Source organism: Onychostoma macrolepis, chromosome 07 (assembly GCF_012432095.1).
Source record: "Onychostoma macrolepis isolate SWU-2019 chromosome 07, ASM1243209v1, whole genome shotgun sequence".
In the NCBI taxonomy this organism is placed as follows: Eukaryota; Metazoa; Chordata; class Actinopteri; order Cypriniformes; family Cyprinidae; genus Onychostoma; species Onychostoma macrolepis.
Genome location: NC_081161.1, coordinates 40,603,381 through 40,622,598, shown reverse-complemented (window position 1 = coordinate 40,622,598; position 19,218 = coordinate 40,603,381). Strand labels below are relative to the sequence as shown.

At 35.8% G+C, this 19,218-nt stretch overlaps 1 protein-coding gene and 1 long non-coding RNA gene across 3 annotated transcripts in view; both read right to left on the bottom strand.

The window, feature by feature from the left end:
• The window catches only part of sh3gl3a (SH3-domain GRB2-like 3a), a 29,222-nt gene extending 17,380 nt beyond the window's left edge, over positions 1 to 11,842 (bottom strand). The window contains exon 1 of one of the 2 annotated variants that reach the window (XM_058783473.1): positions 11,369 to 11,842. In XM_058783473.1, coding sequence (XP_058639456.1) covers positions 11,369 to 11,413 — 45 coding nt within the window. In that variant the 5' untranslated portion in view covers positions 11,414 to 11,842. The remainder of the gene's footprint in view (positions 1 to 11,368) is intronic. The other variant, XM_058783472.1, reaches the window with a different exon arrangement.
• On the bottom strand, positions 9,600 to 11,264 carry LOC131544936 (uncharacterized). The gene is made up of 3 exons (XR_009272274.1): positions 11,142 to 11,264; positions 10,903 to 10,959; positions 9,600 to 10,079 (listed from the first exon to the last, which is right to left on the bottom strand). It is a non-coding gene; the product is annotated as an uncharacterized LOC131544936 (long non-coding RNA).
• Positions 11,843 to 19,218: the final 7,376 nt, after the last annotated feature.

Sequence of the window (19,218 nt, the reverse complement as noted above, 5' to 3'; positions counted from 1 at the left end):
ATAAATAAATACATTTGGATTTGGATTCATTACATTGGGATTCATCTGTTAAACATACATTTTAGTGCAGTCTGACTCTGCTTCCATTTTCCTTGCTGTAATATTATCAACATGTACTGTCATGTCAAACATTTATTGCATAAACTGTCAACACAAGATGGATTCAAATTGACTGTCAGTCCAGTCAATCTCTTTTTTAAAACTTAAAAAAAAAAACAGTACCATACCGTTTCTGAATTTAATGCAGCATTACATTAAAAAAGTTGTATTGAATGGTTATTTATTGCACAGACAATACATTTGAATCGTGCATCAGTTTGTATAAACAAAAGGCAGGTGTGTTTACCATAGCATATTAATAACATGTACAATATGTAATCTATAAACCACAAGGGAGAAAAAAACCTGCAATATTCCTTTAATTCCTTGTTGACGTTTGTCAGTGAAGGAATGAAGTGAGCTTTGTATCCTGAGGCTGAGTTTCACTACAATCCATTACAGATACAATCGAAACGCCAGGCTTGTGGGAGTCTAGCGGTGATAATGATGACTGAACACAGCTGTGTCTGTGATAATAACCGTCACTCAAGGCAGCAGGAAACCGTGACTCCATTACGGATCCAGTAGTGCTTTATTATCACTGCACACGATGAGAGACGAACAGAGAGTGTGAAATCAACTTGACGTCAGCGTGGTGTGACTCTCCTCTCGAGGAAAGCATCAACCTGACTCATTTACTAATAACATGCTGCCTGGAGTCACATCTTACAGTGAACGTCAAATGGCACTCATGATCCATTATCAAGTGAAACAGCAAATTCAGTTCAAAAATGACATTTTGATATTAAAGGTTATTGTATTTTGATGAAAGACAAACAAATATTTTCCTGTAGAATAATGTGCACTGATAAATTGCTCACATTTCCAATTTATGTTGAATTATTGAATATGAATTTCTGGAATGTAACATTTCTGAGTGAATATTCAGTATTTAATATTAGTTTTCCCCGCCCACGCAGTCTTGGTTATGTCATCCATTGTTGTTCTCGTTAACTATTAAAAAACATTTTTTAATTGAAATAAATCTGAAATAAGATAAAATATAAATATAAGATATAAAACTTAAATAAAAAATTGAATTGGTGACTTGACGTAGTAAAAATAAAAAAGCTAAAAACTAAATAAAAATATATTTTTTAAAAATGACAAAGATGAACCCTATACAAAAATATTTAAAATAAATTTAAAAATATATTTTTTTAAATTAAAAAATGTAAATAAAATAATAGCTAATTCCAAAAAATGCTATAATATTATTTAACTACACTGTAAAAACTGTTAACCTGCAATTATTACTTTAAAGAGCTATTTCTACCCAATTTAATCCATGAAATGAATTAATGTTGGTGTAAAGTGATGTGCATAGGTTGGTTCAGCGATGTTAAATAATAGTTTTGACTTGAATAAAACCAATCATTTTAAAATGTTAAATTTTTTCAGTCTAATACCAAAATAACTTCATTTTAGAGGTAGATTAAATTTTCTGAAAGTTTACAAATATATATATATATATATATATATATATATATATATTTTTTTTTATGTGCACAGAAGAGTTGTGCTTAACAAGAATAAGACTAAGTAGCTTATCTGTCTATTTTCAGTACTTTTCATTTAATGTCATCTTTAAAAGAAACAAATCCAAGGCAAAGTAGTTGAATGAAGAAAACTGTACTTCAATGGACAGGTCCGTTCATCAAACATCTGAGAAAAGACAGTCACAGACTCAATGTTCTCTCAGAAGTGTAATTTCCTGCAGGGTACCGGAGTAAAAATACAGCGGCTTGTGAAAGAGTTTCACAACATGAGCGCTCTGACCTTCTTCCTCCCCAGAGAATAAAGACAATGCGGCATGATCAATGGAACAGTTCTGACCGATGAGACCCTTTCCTTTACGGGTAAAAATCAACAAAACAATAAAAATAACAACAACAATGGTGTGTGTGTGTGTGTGTGTTTTCATGGGTGGGATCGGTTTCCTATTCTAGCTTTTCAAGAACTGATTCATCAATGCAGTTTCAATAAAAGGTCACAAAAACAGGAACGCTCTACAGACTCCTAAATGTCACCCGTTTCAGAATAACATGCCAACTAGCAGGGACGCCCACAAGTACCAGAGATGATTGATCATGAAAACAGAATTGCGTGACTTGAATTTTGTTCAACTTGAAAACATTTCACACTGAAATCAGCATGTAGCAAAAACTAGAGATGTGCAACTACACATTTTCATAATTGACTGAAAACTAGGCTAGATTCAACAAATTAAGATTTAAATGTTTTTGAAAAATTATCTTATGGTTCTTTGATCAGAAATACAGTAAAAACTGCAATATTGTGAAATATTATTAAAATGCAAAATAACAGTTTTCTATTTGAATATATTTTTAAATGTAATTTATTCCTGTGATCAAAGCTGAATTTTCAGCATCATTACTCCAGTCTTCAGAGTCACATGATCCTTCAGAAATCATGCTAATATGCTGATTTTCTGCTCAAGAAACATTTCCTATTATTATCAATGTTGGATAGAGTTGTGCTGCGTCATATTTTTGTGAAAGCAGTGATGCATTGTTTTCAGGATTCTTTGATAAAGTTCAAAAGAACTGCATTTATTTGAAATGGAAATCTTGTGTAACATTATACGTGTCACTTCTGATCAATTTAACATGTCCTTGTTGAATAAAATGTATTTATTTAAATATTTTATATATATTTATTTATTTATATATAATAATTATGTAAATATAAAATAAATAAATAAATCTTACTGACCCCAAAGTTGTGAAAGTAGTATAACCTTTTATTGCACAAAACTTTCAAAGCTCTCATGAGAAAGTCTACAATACTGAGTGGCACATGATGAACTTCAATGTAACCCAAGTATTTAGACTAATGGACTAGCGGTTACATTAAAAACATTGTGAATGTAAAACATCAAAGTTGTCTGGCTTTTTTTCCTACTGAAACCATTTACTGGCAGACACCCGTGAGCAAGAAAACACACCACAAAGCAAAATGCTGTCTTTTAATCTCTCCACAACACCTCATACATGAGCTGTGGATTCAAAATAATTACAGGAACATTGCAGATTTGTACACAAGCAGTGCTTTACAAGAGATCATTTGACGTCTAATCATACTGATTTTTAGTATGCTAAAATAGAACATATTATCAGCATGTTAAAACACTCTCAGAGAAACTGCATCTCATTTTAAATGCAATAATGCTTAAATAAATAAATACACATTAAACTACTAGCCACTACTAGCAGAATAGTTGACAGTTTGTCCATACCCAGTAACAACTATGCACGTATGTCAAATAGGCCTTGTTTTTTCATGTTTTAGATGAATTATAGCAAGATTTTCTGCTGAATTCTGAAAAAATATGTGATGCAAGATCTTTCAATGAGACCTCCATCTGAAACAAACTATGAAAAAATTGGAAAATGAGTTTTGACATTTGCCTCTCTATTAACAGAAATCCAATCCTAATTCAAAACTCTGAATATAAGAAAATTGTGCCCTCTCTGAGGAAAGCCTGTTTTGTTTCGCTCTGTTAACCTTCGCAACTGATGCCAGGACATTTCTTTCTTCCAGGCCTACGAGATAGAAAGCCAAAAACTTGAAATGAACCCATCCATCAGGCGCAGCACCTCAGGAAAAGACGAGCTTTTAACATCACAGTTAACAGTCACTTAAACAGCCTGGCAGAGTGAAACGCTGAGAAGGCCTCTTCCCCTCGGGTGGGAAAGTTCATATAACTGCCATCTGAGAGAGTGAAGTAACATTACATCAGGGTGCTTGAGGTGAAACGCTTTTTTTTACACCACCAGGGTGTCCCAGACAAAAAGCATAGTGAACCATCTTAAACTGTATATTTAAATACTGCTTTTGTATAGTATACTATGTATCTACCCAGACAGATAGATAGATAGATAGATAGATAGATAGATAGATAGATAGATAGATAGATAGATAGATAGATAGATAGATAGATAGATATTTTGACAGACAGATAAAGGACGCTCATGAAATATTTCCTGTGGTATTGGCAGCAACATTTCAACAATAGTGTTTCACATAAATAATTAATATTACGGCTCTGTCCAATCAGAACTTCCTGAATGAGAGAGGACGGGAAGAGAAGAAACGCTCTACCACGACTGGGAACGCCCTGCCTTATTTTCACAGAGATGTGTTGGATTGTAATTGGGGAGGAGACTTCTATCCTAACACGTAATCATCGTGCCAAAACTAAATTTTGAGAATGAGAACGTAACAGCTACAGCACAATCAGACAATCCAGAAAAGCTATTACATATATATGACTTCATGAAATATCATTGATTGTCCTCACATCGATTGCATTACATTTGCATGTAAGCCTCAGCATATAGCTAAATGAATTAGGCTACTCCAAAATTAAAGTATTATTACTTAACAAAACTTGACTGACACTTTCAAGCTTCAAAAAAGGTACAAAAGAACCATAAAATATTATAAAACTAGTTGTGTTCTCATTCCAAGTCTTCTGAAGCCACAAGAAACTTTTTCTGTGAAAAAAAATGGCCATAATAATAGCCAGTATCACAATAAAAGTCATAATAAAGAAAAGGCATAAGGGTGAAAAAAAAAAAACACACTTGAAAAAGTCAAGAGACAGATTATGGAAAATAACATTTGAAAAACCAAGTAAAAAGATTTAAAAATCCATCAGTGTACTTCAAAACATCTGGGACACACTAATCCTAAAATGCAAATTGAGATTCAGTCATATAGTCCGCAGTTTTAAAAAAGTCTTATGCTCGTGATGATACCAGACTGAAGAGCTGAAGAACCATTTAAGTGGTTTACATTCCTTTGTGCACTAGAATAACTTTAGTAGCGTCTGCTCCCAACCATCTGCAGTAAAACCATTACTGTGCCAACTGACCGTGGGAGCACTAGCTAATGTGAGTAATAAACAGAGATCAGCCTAGTCACAGTGATGTTCCTCTACAGGAGTGGGCGCTCGGATCGATGACACATAATCAATAATAAATGTGGCTGTAAGTGAGCTGAAGTCTTGTGTAAACACATCTGCCGGTTAGTCTGATTTCTGTGAAGAGGAACTGCTGTTTTCGCATAAATCGCACATTCTCTTTTCTCTGCATAGCGTGAGGCCCTGATTTCACAGTTGGTTTCTGATTTTAATTTGCGCTGAAAAAAAATAATGCTTTAACACTACTCTCTGTAATTTGCAGTTTAGTTGTCTGCTGGCTGCATATAGAGAAAAATGACCAAACTCAAGAAAACAAAGCATATCTAGGGTGATCATGAAACCATTTTTGTTTGTTCTTTCTTTGCAATTGCAAGTTTTCAATGCCAAATAAAGTAATTTTTAATACAATTATTTCAATTTCAAAAATGTTTCAAATATATTTCTATTCAAAACCTTTTAAAAAATGCATGCCAGATAATCATGAAAAGGCCATTACACACCATTTAGCCCAAAGAGTACTTTAAGGATATAATTTAAGGATAACTCATTTGTCGAGCACCTGTGGTCATGCATGCTATCAAATAGATTATATTTTTGAAAAAAATAAAATAAAAATTATACTTGGGCTTTAGGCTCAAACTGTTCAAACTTTACAAATTGGCAGTAGCAATGCCATTGTCATGGGTTTAATTTCAGGAAATGCATGAAAAGATAAAACATTTACCTCGAATTTGCTCTAGATAAAAGTATCTGCAAAATACATAAAAGCATAAAGAAGCGGCCACTAGATTTTCTGTCAAATCTGTCTATCTGTTCCAAATTGAGAAATGAACCTTAAACAAAACAGTGTAATGGACTATAGTCATACAGTTATAGTATTAAGCATAATGTAAGGAGCCAAAACAAGAGTTGGACAAAATAATGTGTACAGCTGGAATATAGGCAATATAATTAAGGTGTTTTGCCACCATTTACCAGTTTTTAACCTTTTCTCAATAGATTCATACAACTTCTGAATAGTCTCCAGTGGACTGTTATCTATCAAACCATCTGTCAGTTGCTCTTTTTTCTGTATAATACCTGCATGTGTAAAAAGGATGGTTTCCTTAAAGAAAGAAAACCCTTTGCACTTACAGTAACTTGTGTATAAAACAGCAATGAATCATTTCGCCGGGTTCACATGACTCATGCTATCACACCTAGCCCTGATCCATGTTGACACCTGGTTACTAAGTTACTCTGATCCTGGTGTGCTGCTTATGTGGGAAAATCCCACCTAAAACATCCCGTATTCATTCTTGAGAGTTCAGTTGAGCTTTCCTGCGCAATCTCTGTCTTAAAAAGAGCCACTGACACCAGATGCATTTAATTCGCACAGTGAATTAACACTGACACACCGAGTTGCATACAGTGAGAACAGAGCCTTTGGGAAAATAGGACAAGATTATAAACAAGCTCTTGCCTGCCCAGCTCTTATCAGCCATACAAATATGTTTACACAATGATGTCAACTAATAACAAGCAGTGAACTTTGTATTAGAAATAGACCATTGAAGAGCCAACAAAGGCAGTGCATGCAGGGAACAAAACCTGTGTAATAACCAAAATTTTATTAAAAATACAATTTTCAACACCACTTATGTCCATAATTTAAATGATGGCTTACGCCTCCAAACTAACAGGTTGACAGTGAGCAGCATCTATGCTGAATATCTGAATTTCATGTCATGCATTTGCATACTCTTGCATTTCAACTATCAAAAAATAGTAGGTGGTTGAAATGTGCTGCTTCCGTCCATATTCAATAACCAGCACTACTGCACTGGTCATCTGTAGACTGTATGCTCTAAAACATTGACTAAAACATTTTTAGTTTTATTGTATATGAGCAGCAAGTGTGCAAACAGACTATGTGCTAGAATAAACAAGATATAAGATGATATATCTGATTATCCCAATCAAATGACATTAAAGTCTAATAAGTGAACTATATTCCATACACCAACAGCTTTCTATATTGTGAGAGTCTGTGTTAGAGGAATAGTTCACCTAATAAAGAAACATGCAGATTTTCATTCAGAGTGGTGTGGATTAGCCTGCTTGTGGATTGTTGTGCTGTTTTTATCAGCTGTTTGGACTCACATTCTGACGGCACCCATTCACGCATGCTGTTCATCTGCATCACTGCATTAAAAGTGTTTAAATGCACCATATAAATTTAAACGTGCACATAAATAACAGCAATGTGAATGCAACAGCTACTGATGCCTTTGTAGAAATGCACTATACAAGGTCAGCCATGATTTATTTAACTAGTGGAAGTGTCCAATTATAGGAGGGTTCCTGTTTTAAAATGAGTATTTAGGTCGGTCATGTGATCTCTTGACTTTACTCAATCAGTGTAAAATAACAGGTCTGATTAGGCTTACTCATGAAATCTTAAAACGTTCATTTAAAATACACTTTATATATGTCACTTTAACTGAAAATAAGTTGTAAAATGAGCAAAAAATAATCAGATTGCCTTAGGGTCCATGGAAATGTCAACAGAGCAAGTAAAAATTTGAACTACTGCAGCAGGAAACAAAACATTATTGTTGAGCCATTTAGACAGACAATGGAAAATATCCACCAAAACAAGCGTACTACCATAATATTTTTTAAAAACTAACTGCAGACCTTCTAGTGAGCACAGCATGGGGTTACAAAACAATAAAATGAAAAACAACTGCCACACTAGGAGATAAGCTTTGGTGAGGGTGCATGTCAAAATATATATATACACATGTAAAAATAAATGTGCATTGTAAATCCTTTTTATCTTTTATTTAAAATCATAATTTATTTCATCATTATGAAATAAATGTTTTTTCTCAAATACATGTTGGACACAATTACTGGTACCCCCTAGATATTCTTATGAGTAAAATATCTCTGAAATATATTCCCATTCATATTCACAATTTTGAGCACTCCAGGGTGATTATGAACATGAAATTATCCAGCCATGGCTTCCTGTTTCACAGAAATATAAATAGGAGGGAAAACAAAACAAAGGCCAAATTCCAAATTAATCACCCATCACGAGAAAAACCAAAGAATATATTTCTGATGTGCAGCAAAAGATAATTGAGCTTCGCAAATTAGAAAGTGGCTTTAACAAAAGAGGCAGAGCAAAAATTCCACATTCCACCATCTGGTCAATAATTAAGAATTTCCAATCAACAGAAAATGTTATGAATCTGCCTGGAAGAGGACGTGCATCTATATCCTAATGCATGTTGAGAAGGAGAGTTTCAAGAAAATCAAGAAAAGAAAAAGCTTTCACCAAAAAACAAACTCCAGCATATTCAGTTATCAGACACGACTGGAACTTCAAATGGGACTGGCTTCTATGGTCAGATGAAACTAAAAAATGAGCTTTTTAGCAGCAAACACTCAACATGGGTTTGGTGAACACAGGGATAAAAAGTACCCCATGTGTACAATGAAATATACTGCTGTATTTTTGATGTTGTGGGCCTATATTTCTGCTGGAGGTCCTGAATATCTTGTTTAGACACATGGCATCATGGATTCTATCAAATTCCAACAGATAATAAATCAATAAGTGACTGACTCTGTTAGAAATCTTATAATGGGCCATGTTTGGATCTTCCAACCGTACAATAATCCAAACACAAACCTCAAAAACAACACACAAATGGGTCACTGAGCACAAAACCAATCTCCAGTCCTCTGACCTGAACCCTGTAGAAAATGAGTGGGTGAACTGAAGAGAAGAAGCACCAACTTGTGAATCTAAAGGATCTGGAATGATTCTGGTGTGTGTGAGATAATATAAAAAATACATTTTTGGTTTTGTTCAGTTTGACTGGAATTACTATTATCTAGAATAGATTATGGGATAATATTTTTATGGCCTTAATTTGTTGAAGGGTAATTTAAGAAACCGCAGAAACCATACCACACATATGAAAATCATTTACATTTTGGGACAATATCACTTTTTTTATTGCTAAAACATAAAACTAGTGGCCAAAAAGGAATGACCTGATCCATATAAAGACCAGAAAGTCATAGAGACACCAAATCAACACTTTAAAATCCTTAGAAACTGCATAGCAACACCCTGGTAATCTATTTAAATTTCAACTTTAGCAACATGCCAATGAGTTTTACACAAACAAGCCTTCTTCAGAAGATGTAAAACAAATTAGTTCATAAATGTAATACTAATCTGATTCCTTGGTCTCCGTTTTTGTGCCATACAATACAGATTTCAGATCAAGTAGGGCTAATTATTCACTATGCAGATTGTGAAGAGTTATGCATTGCATCTTATTTTATAGTCTCTGATGAATGCAGTTGTAAATTACATGAATTACAGTAAACTATCAGACCACTATAATTTGAAGTGTACAGCTGAAGCTACATCATTAAAGCGTAATGATGCAGAACCACCTACTACCTGAGATATGGCAAAACATTAATCAGTTAAAGAGCGATTTGACAGTTCTCCCAAACAAACACATCCTACACTTCCACTGAATGTCTTTATTGAAAGAAGAGGATGTTAAACTCTGAATGGCCAAACAAAGAAGGCTACTAACACAAAAGCAAAACTGTAGAACAATTACAGTATTAATGTGCCTACTGTTGGGGGTTTATCCAGCTGTTAAACTGGGATTTCTTTGGCAAAACAGATGGGCATCAATCATTAATTCTACAGCATTAAGTGATGACATATTGTATTTTGTGCTTTGCCTATGATGTTGAAAAATACAACTAACAATGTAAACAGTATTTGCATAATGGTAATGATTAAAGCTGCAGTGAAACTGCAGTGGTGACAAATTTTTTATTCCATATTGTGATGTACATCTAACGATAATGGATTATTGAAAATAAATTTTAGAGTGGGGACTATGCAGTGGTTGTTAAATGGATTTTGTGTACTGCCACATCCCATCAAAGCTGTTGTTGTGTTCATTTCCATCTCTTTGTTTGCAGACTGTTGATCCAGTTGTTACTAGTAACAAAACAAAAACTAGTTTTAAAGTTCAACGAAAAATCACAATAATAAAATTAGAAAAGTTACTAGTAATAAATGGAAAACGCACTCGTTTGGCTAATGTTCTGGCAAGGTTCTCTCAAAGTTATGAACAAACCTTCTTCCAGTAATGCTAATAAAATGTTTATTCAGAGTTATCTGGTCTAATATTATCTGGTTATAATGTCCTCAAAACGTTAGCACAAAAACATTATTTATATATCGTCTATGGAATATTTTATGTCTGCAATGTTTCATTGTTACTACTTTCAGAATGTTGAAAGCAATTCAAAAGTAACGTTCCCATAATCGTTACAAAATTCTAAAATGGAATGTTCCAGAGAACATTCAAAAATAATGTTTATAAAACGGATAGTTCCGGTCCTTGATTCTGATTGGTTGAGCCAAGTTCAAAGCTGTTGTAAATTACTCTACAAACATACACCTTTGTTCTTAGGACATATTTTTGTTAGCTGGAAGTCATCTTATAACTCACATTAGAACAGGTGATATCTACAAACACAATAATTGCATATTTATAATAGATATTTACAATAAAATGTTACTATTGAATAGTATAACTATATGAAGGAATCACTACTAGCATGTACTGAATAAGTCCTAGAAACTCACTGAATAAATATCAGTCACTATTGGAATACGTAATTTAAAACTAGTAACATATTAATAAACAATTTTTATGGAATAAACTTCAAAACGGTTTGCCATAGGCCGCCTGGTCACACGTGACATCATAACAATACCGCTATCTTAAATCAAAACAAAACAAAACAAAAATTACATCGTCACTCAACACGAGTCGTGATAACACCTCCACATTTCAGTTCCAGGGCATCCCCTATAAACAGATGATGATTATGATTACTATAATAATGCATTCAACATCAATTCATGATTACAATTACCAGTTTCATTTAAGCAGGCCTCACAACAGCAAGCCGAGGGAGAATTTGCAACATTTATAAAAAAAATATATATTATTATTTTTTTTTTTTAAAACGCATGGTTACGTGAACTTACGTCACAGTGAGCGGAGATTTATGAACAAAAGCGCTGATACAAATGTAACAAAGTTGATACAAATATTGAGATGGCAAGTAAAGCGGCTCTGCGGCGTTTCTGCCGCTCTGCCGGGCCTCTAGAAACACGGAAACCAATCAGACAGCTTTTTCTCCACATCCACCTGTTAAGACCCTCAGAACTTAGGCATTAATAAGATAAACAGCGTTACGCGGGCGTCTCCTCACCTGACTCGCTTTGTGCAGCTGCTTCTTAAACCCCGCCACAGACATCCTTAAAATCACACGAAACGCGAAGGGAGATAAAAAAAAATTAAAATAAAATAAAATGTTCAGGAGGCAGAAATGGTGATATAATCCTTCAAAGGAGCACAAGAATCTACATATAAAACGCTTTCGGTTTATTTCACCGCCGCTGGGAAATGAACCTGCATTTCGCGGTGGGTTTTTTTCCCCTCACTGACAAGTGCTGGTCGATTATGTTTGATCTGAGGATTGTGATTGGCGGAGAGCCGCATACGTCACGGCAGCATCTCGGAGAACCCCCTTACGAACAAAAACACGATATATCAAAGCTTGTCACAAATATAGGAGGAAGATTCAGCTGCAGAGCAAGCGCTCGAGCAGCCTTCCGGGAAATAAGTGGCGACTCTCCAAAGCATTCTTTAAAGGCACTGATTCAGCGTCCAGATTACTGTGTAAATATTTGCGATGGTTGCACGGATCTGAGAGGGGTCAGCCGGATGTCTGTGTGTGTGAAACTGTGTGATTTGGTTTACTCGATATCCGCAGGCCATTAACAGCCATCCGCTGCCTCCTAGTGGCACTTCATGAACCGTACAAAGAGAACACAATGTGCTCTGCATGTAAATCTAGTGGAAATCAGTCGAATTAATCTGTCAGTATTCTGTTACATTTTTAAGTTTGAAATGTCTAAATTAGACTTGTGAATAAATCTTCACTTTTCAGTTGCAGCAGATTTCTGTTCTTGCATTTTTTAGTTAGTTCAAGCTAATAGGGAAGTATGCATCCTATTTGTTTGCTAAAATGACTTTCATATGTGCCTTTGACTGCGTATCATTGGTTTGGTATTGTCATTTTAATGTTGGAAAGTCTTTAAGATTTTTGTTTCACTGTGTTTTGACCTAGATAATGTTTCTGAGCAAACAAACTCAATGTCAGCGTTGCATTTGGATGTCATTTGGATGCTGAGGCAGATTTTGCTGTGAATTGTTTTCAAATTTGTACGCAGAGAGGTTCTGTTTTTTGTTTGTTTTGAAAGACTTTTTTTTTTCTTCAATCAAGGACACAATAAATTGATCGAAAGTGACGTTAAAGACATTTATAACATTACAAAAGATTGTTTCAAATAAATTAATAAAAGTTATAAAATTAATAAAGTTAAAGTTATAAAGTTAATCTGAACTTTCAAAGAATTCTAAAAAAATCTATTTAAATGTCATAAAGATTTATTTTAAATTGTAATAATATTTCTCAATATTACTGCAAATATAAAACATGTTTTGGGTTGAAATATGAATCATAGCAAAACTTCATTACATAGCTAAACATATCTACATTAAAACTTGCATTTAAACTTAATAGTTTTATCAAAATAAGCAACCTTCTGATTCTCTTGAGCCCAGGACTGTGGAATCAGATGCAACATCTCAATATATCTGTGAATCTGATGTTGCACCCTCTGTTGAAGTTGTGAAAACATACTTAAGCTTATTGATAAGCAAAATGAAATGGCCACTTTATTGGTTAAACGGCATACCTTGTCTTCACTTCCACCCAGAAGTTCCCTATTTTGATGGAGACCCATTGTGCTTTCATGAGTTCATGCGCTCATTTGAAGAAGTGGTTCAAAAGGGAGCAGACAGCCCAGGGGATTGTCTGCACTTCTTGGAGCAATATACATGAGGACAACCAAAAGAACTTGTTAGAAGTTGCCAGCACATGACCCCTTCACAAGGTTACCAAAGGGCTAAGAGGTGAAAATGGCTTCGTCTTATATGGAAAAGGCTCTTTCTTGGAAGGCTATAAAATCTGAAGACGCTAGGGCTCTACAAGATTATGGTCTCTTCCTAAGGAGTTGTTGTAATGCTGTGCATGACGTTCACTATATGAACGAGCTGAATCTCACCACTAACATGCAAGTTATCCTTTCGAAGCTTCCTTATAAACTGAAGATAAATGGAGAGTTGTTGCGTATGATCTGAAGGAGCAAGGCCACAATCAAATCACCTTTTCTGATATTGTGAATATTATTGAGAGACAAGTGAAAATTCTCACTGATCCGGTGTTTGGCAGTATTCAGGAAACTTCACCTGCTGGAGGTAGGAAGGTGAACGCCAGAATGATTCAGTCAAAACCGAGAAGCAGTTTTGCTACCACTATCACTGCTACACCAGAGGTAAAGGATCACAGTAAGAGATCTACAAACAGAATTAGTCTTTTCTGTGATGGAGAACATGCATTGGATGAATGTAGTAAACTTGTCAAGAAGAGTCATAGAGAAAAGATGAACTTTTTGAAACAAAAGGAATTTGCTTGGGCTGTTTGTATACAGGACACATCAGCAGGGACTGCAAAAGGAGAAGTATATGTAATATATGTAGTCTCAAACACCCAAGTCTTCTGTGAGAAGGAAGACTCTTTGGACAAGAAGAAATCTGAGTCCAAGCCAGCAGTAGGCAGGGGTTTGGTCTCTCTTCAATCTAGTGGCGTCACTGGGGCTGGTAATGACATGTGCTTTGTCTATTGTTCCAGTTTGTGTTAAATCAAAAAAGGGTAACAATGTCGTGACATATGCATTTCTTGACTCTGGGAGTTCTGCTTGGTTTTGTACGGAAAGTTTGATGAACAGGCTCAGTCTTACTGGAAAGAAAGTGAATATTCTGCTCAGGACTATGAGTCAGGATAAATCTGTTGGTAGCTATGTTCTGAAAGACTTGGAAGTTTCTGGGCTGAATCAAGAGTATTACTGTGCTTTGCCAGAAGTGTATACCCAAAAGACCATGCCTGTGACCACAGCGAACATTGCTTCTCAGAAAGATCTTGAATGTTGGCCTCATTTGAGTCACATGTGCTTGCCAAAAATTAATGCTGACATTGAGCTTTTAATTGGAGCTAATGTTCCAGAAGCACTGGAGCCTTGACAGGTTGTACGTAGCCAAGATAATGGCCCATATGCCATACGAACAATGTTTGGGTGGACAGTTAATGGACCACTCAAAGGAGTGAATATGAATGGAAATTGATGATGATGCTGACCGACTTCTTGTGACTGTGAATAGGATTGCTGTAATGAAGTTGGAGGAATTGTGGAAGCAGCAGTTTAAGGCTGATTTTCCCGAGACTGTACATGAAGAACAGGCGGCAATGTCGAAAGAAGACCATCAATTTATGGATTTCATGTCCCATTCAGCAAAACTGATCAATGGTCATTATTACATCGGTTTACCATTCAGAAATGCTGAAGTGGTTATGCCAATGAATAGGAGAATTGCAGAACAACGTGCTTAAAGTCTTCAAAAAACATTTAAAGTGAATCCTTCCTTTCATGCAGATTATACAACCTTCATGGAGGATGATATCCAGAAGGGTTACACAGAAAAGGTACCTGTGGCTGAGCTGGAGAGATGTGATGGACGTCTGTGGTATATACCCCATCACGGTGTATATATCCCAAAAAACACAAAATCCAAGTCATGTTCGATTGTGGAGCTTCTTTTCAGGGTGCATCGTTGAATAGTATGCTCCTGTCAGGTCCTGAATTAACCAGTTCACTATTGAGTGTCCTTGTACTTGTACGATTTAGACTTGAACCTGTTGCCATGATGGCCAACATCGAATCCATGTTCCATCAAGTCAGAGTTCATCCAGAAGACTGCGATGTCTTGAGATTCTTGTGGAGGTAACATAAACAACAGTCTAGAGGAATACAGAATGGTGGTCCATTTGTTTGGTGCAACATCCTCACCAAGTTGTTCAAGTTTTGCGCTGAGGAAATGTGCAGCAGATCAAAAGGATCTATTTGATTCCAAGACACTGGATGTTGTTTTCAATAACTTCTATGTGAATGACTGTCTTCTTTCTGTTCTTTCCGAATTAGACTCTGTCCAGTTGTACAAGAATCTCACTAGTATGTGTGCCAACGGAGGATTTAACTTGACAAAATGGATGAGTAACAACCGTGCTGTATTAGCTGCTATCCCAGAGAAAGACAGAGAGACAAATTTTGATCATGATGCTTTGCCATTGGAAAGAGCTTTGGGAGTGCAATGGTGTGTTGAATCAGATGTCTTTCAGTTCAAAGTTGTAGTTAAGGACAGACCTCTTACTAGGAGAGGAATTCTCTCAGTGGTTAGTTCCATTTATGATCCTTTGGGATTTCTATCACCTGTGATTTTGTCTGCCAAAAGGATATTGCAAGATCTGTGCAGAGAAGTATTAGGATGGGACAATGTTATTCCTCCTGTATATGTTCAACGTTGGATGAACTGGCTGGATGATTTTCATCATTTGGAGAGTTTTGAGGTCAGAAGATGCATGAAGCCTGATGGGTTCGGAGAAATAACGTCTTCTCAAATGCATCATTTCTCAGATGCAAGTGAGCAGGGATATAGTGTGCTTCATAATGAACAACTACTGTCACATTCTACTCTTCTGGCAAGCAAGGCAAGCGTTACACCATTAAAACCTATTACAATCCCTTGCCTGGAACTTACAGCTGCTACGCTGGCTAGCCGCATTGACGAGATCTGGATGAAAGAAATTAAGATGCCCTTTCAGGATTCAGTGTTTTGGATGGAAAGCACTTCGGTACTTAAATATTCGAAATAAGACCTCAAGATTTAAGTGCTATGTGGCTAACAGAGTGTCCGAAATTCTGAAAGTGGATGCGTTCTTGAAGAATGAGTTGTGGATTTCTGGTCCCACATTCCTTGTTCGACCACCAGAAGAGTGGCCAAAGGATCCAAAAATTGGAGATTTGATATTGTCTCATGATCCTGAGATCAAAAGGAGTGCTCTGGTAAACATGGTTGAAGTCAAGGAAGAATTTGACTCTGTATGATGTCTCATCAATTACTTCTCGACTTGCTTTCAGTGGAAGAATTGGAAAAGGCTTAAATGGAAATCATTTGATTCTGTCAAAAGAAGAAATTTGCTGAGGAGCTGACAAGTCTACGAAAGGAGGGAGTAGTCAAGCGAAACAGTCCTCTCTATAGCCTTAATCTCATACTTCAATCTGATATTGTCAAGGTTGGACGTCTTGGTAAAGCACTGATATCTGAAGAATCTAAGCATCCAATCATATTGGCTAAAGAGTGGCATACTTCTAATCTGATCTGGGACATAATGGACGGAATTACATGCTGGCTGCCCTTCAACAGCGATATTGGATCCCTGGAGCTAGTGTAGCCATAAGAAGAATTCTTGCAAAATGTGTAGTGTACAGAAGGTTCCATGGAATTGCTGGCCATCAGCAAATGGCTGATTTGCCTCAAGATCGAGTTTCACCAGACAAACCATCCTTTATATGTGTCGGTGTGTAGACTGTTTTGGCCCTTTTGAGATCAAGCGAGGAAGAACATCATAAAGCACAACGGAGTCATCTTCACATGCTTGGCCATTAGAGCTGTTCATATTGAAACGATTGCATCATTCATTCATGCACTAAGACGTTTCATTGCTCAACAAGGACAAGTGGCTGAAATACGTTCAGATAATGGAACAAACTTTGTCGGAGCTGAACGTGAATTACAGGAAGCAATACAGAATTGGAACCACAAGCAGATCAACTATGTTCTTCCTCAAAGGAAGATAAAATAGATCTTCAATCCTCCAACCGGTTCCCACCATGGAGGGATTTGGGAAAGACTCATCAGATCGATAAAGAAAATTCTGAATTCCATTCTTCGAGGGCAAAGCTTGGATGAAGAAGGCCTTCATATGTTTTTGTGTGAAGTAGAATCTGTAATTAACGCTCAACCCATAACCAGATCTTCTTTGAATCCCAATGACTTGGCGGCTTTAACACTTAATCATCTCCTTCTAAAAACAAGGCTTTCATTACCACCTGGATTGTTTGTGAAAGATTTGTACGCTTGTTGTAGATGGCATCAAATTCAATACTTGGCTAATATATTTTGGAAAAGATTGGTGAATATCTAACTCTACTACAAGAACAGCAAAAGTGGAAGGTAAAGACACGCAACTTTCAGTTGGGACATGTTGTATTTGTGGTGGACGTTAATGCACCTAGTAATTCATGGATCATGGGCAAGATCATTCAAACGATAGAGGACAAAAATCGGCAAGTTAAAATCAAGACTATGAGTACTTGTTTGACCAGGCCAATTACAGAACTTTGTCGTCTTCTTGAAGCTGAGGAATCTACAGACTAATTATGACAGTGACTTTTGAGAGCTCTCAACTGACCTACTTTTGACTTTGACGTGATTGCATACTGATGATCGATCAACTTTACAGACTTAGACTAAACTTGGACATTAACTTTACTCAGCTACAAGGATGAACTATATGAACATTTGAACTTTCGAACATTTACACCTGCGTACACACAAACATACACATTTTCACATTTCCTAAATACTTTGTAAAAAAAAAAAAAGACAAATGATGTACAAAAATGATTTATGAAATGTGTATGTTATATTGTCTGTATTTTGATTGTGTTGGTGATTATAATCAGGGGCTGGAATGTAAGTGCAGAAAATGTTTGTCTTTTATTTTGTATTGTGATTTTGTATTTCCGGGTGTTTGGTCACATGGGTGCAGGTGGATATTTACCTGATTGTGTTTCCTGTTTGACATGCGTGTGTAGAGAGGGGGTGAGTAGGGGAACTTTCTATTGACCGTTCTACTTTGTTTTTTAATCATGCAGTTGTTTGTTACAGCGTGTTAATAAATCTTCAGAAAGAATGCAACTGATAGGAATGCGTCATGGATTTATTTCCTTCTGCTTGGCCTCTCAGCGGCTATAGGCTGTCGCTATACATTATCTATTGATTCTACAATTTATTTATATTACATACGATCTGTATTAACATTCATTTAAAATAAATGATTTAGCCTATAATAGCTTTTAAACTAAAATTGCTTGTGTGTAATGGATTAATAATAATGTGAATCATATAGTTATATAAAATAAGTAATTATCATTAAATCCAGACTTTTTTTTTTTTAGTACTAGTGACCTTTAATTTGGAGCAAGATAAACTAGGGGAGTGACTTTTTTGGGTCAGACATGTCACTTTGCTCACATTTGATTGGTCCAATTTCAGTTTGAGATCTCAAACTCAGAACATAACCTGCCCCGGAGCAGGTTATCCATGGAGAGTAAGTTACTATGGCAATGAACACCACTAAAAGCCAAGCCACTTTCATGGTATCTAAAACCCAGGATTGGTGCAAACTATACTGAAATTTACCTGGCTAGCTAATCTAGCTTCATGGTACAGGCCCCTGCTCATCAACAAACACAACAGATTCAATAAGTCAAATGGCCTGTCGAGGTGGTCTCACTCTCAGTGTTTGAGCATGAATACAGATGGAAACCAAAAGGCAACAAAAGAAAATGATTTAAAAGAAGAAAAAGAAGAGGACAAAGATTTAACCTAATGAAAATACAGGTAAATAAAAATAAAAGTGGTAAGAGAGAGACAGGGAAAGACAAGAAGGATCAGTTCCTCCAGGAAAAAGCAGGGGAAATCAATGTCCCTGTGCTGTCTTACAGTGATAAAAAAGCAAAACAACAACAACAAAAAACATTTAGATAATTGAGTCAAATTAAAATAAATAAGCTTTTTAAGAAATATATTTCTGCTCTAAATATGTGGACAAAACTATAATTATGTACAATGAGGAATGGAAATCCTGCAGGTTTGATGTTGTAAACAACATTATCATATCTCTTATAGCAACCCAATTGCCCTCAGACTCTGATCTATCTATAGCTATACTGTATATGTGACTGTCTGTTGAAAGTGAATTTAGTTTTGATAATGTGACTTTTCACCTGTAGCTTCACATGTTCACCACTAGAT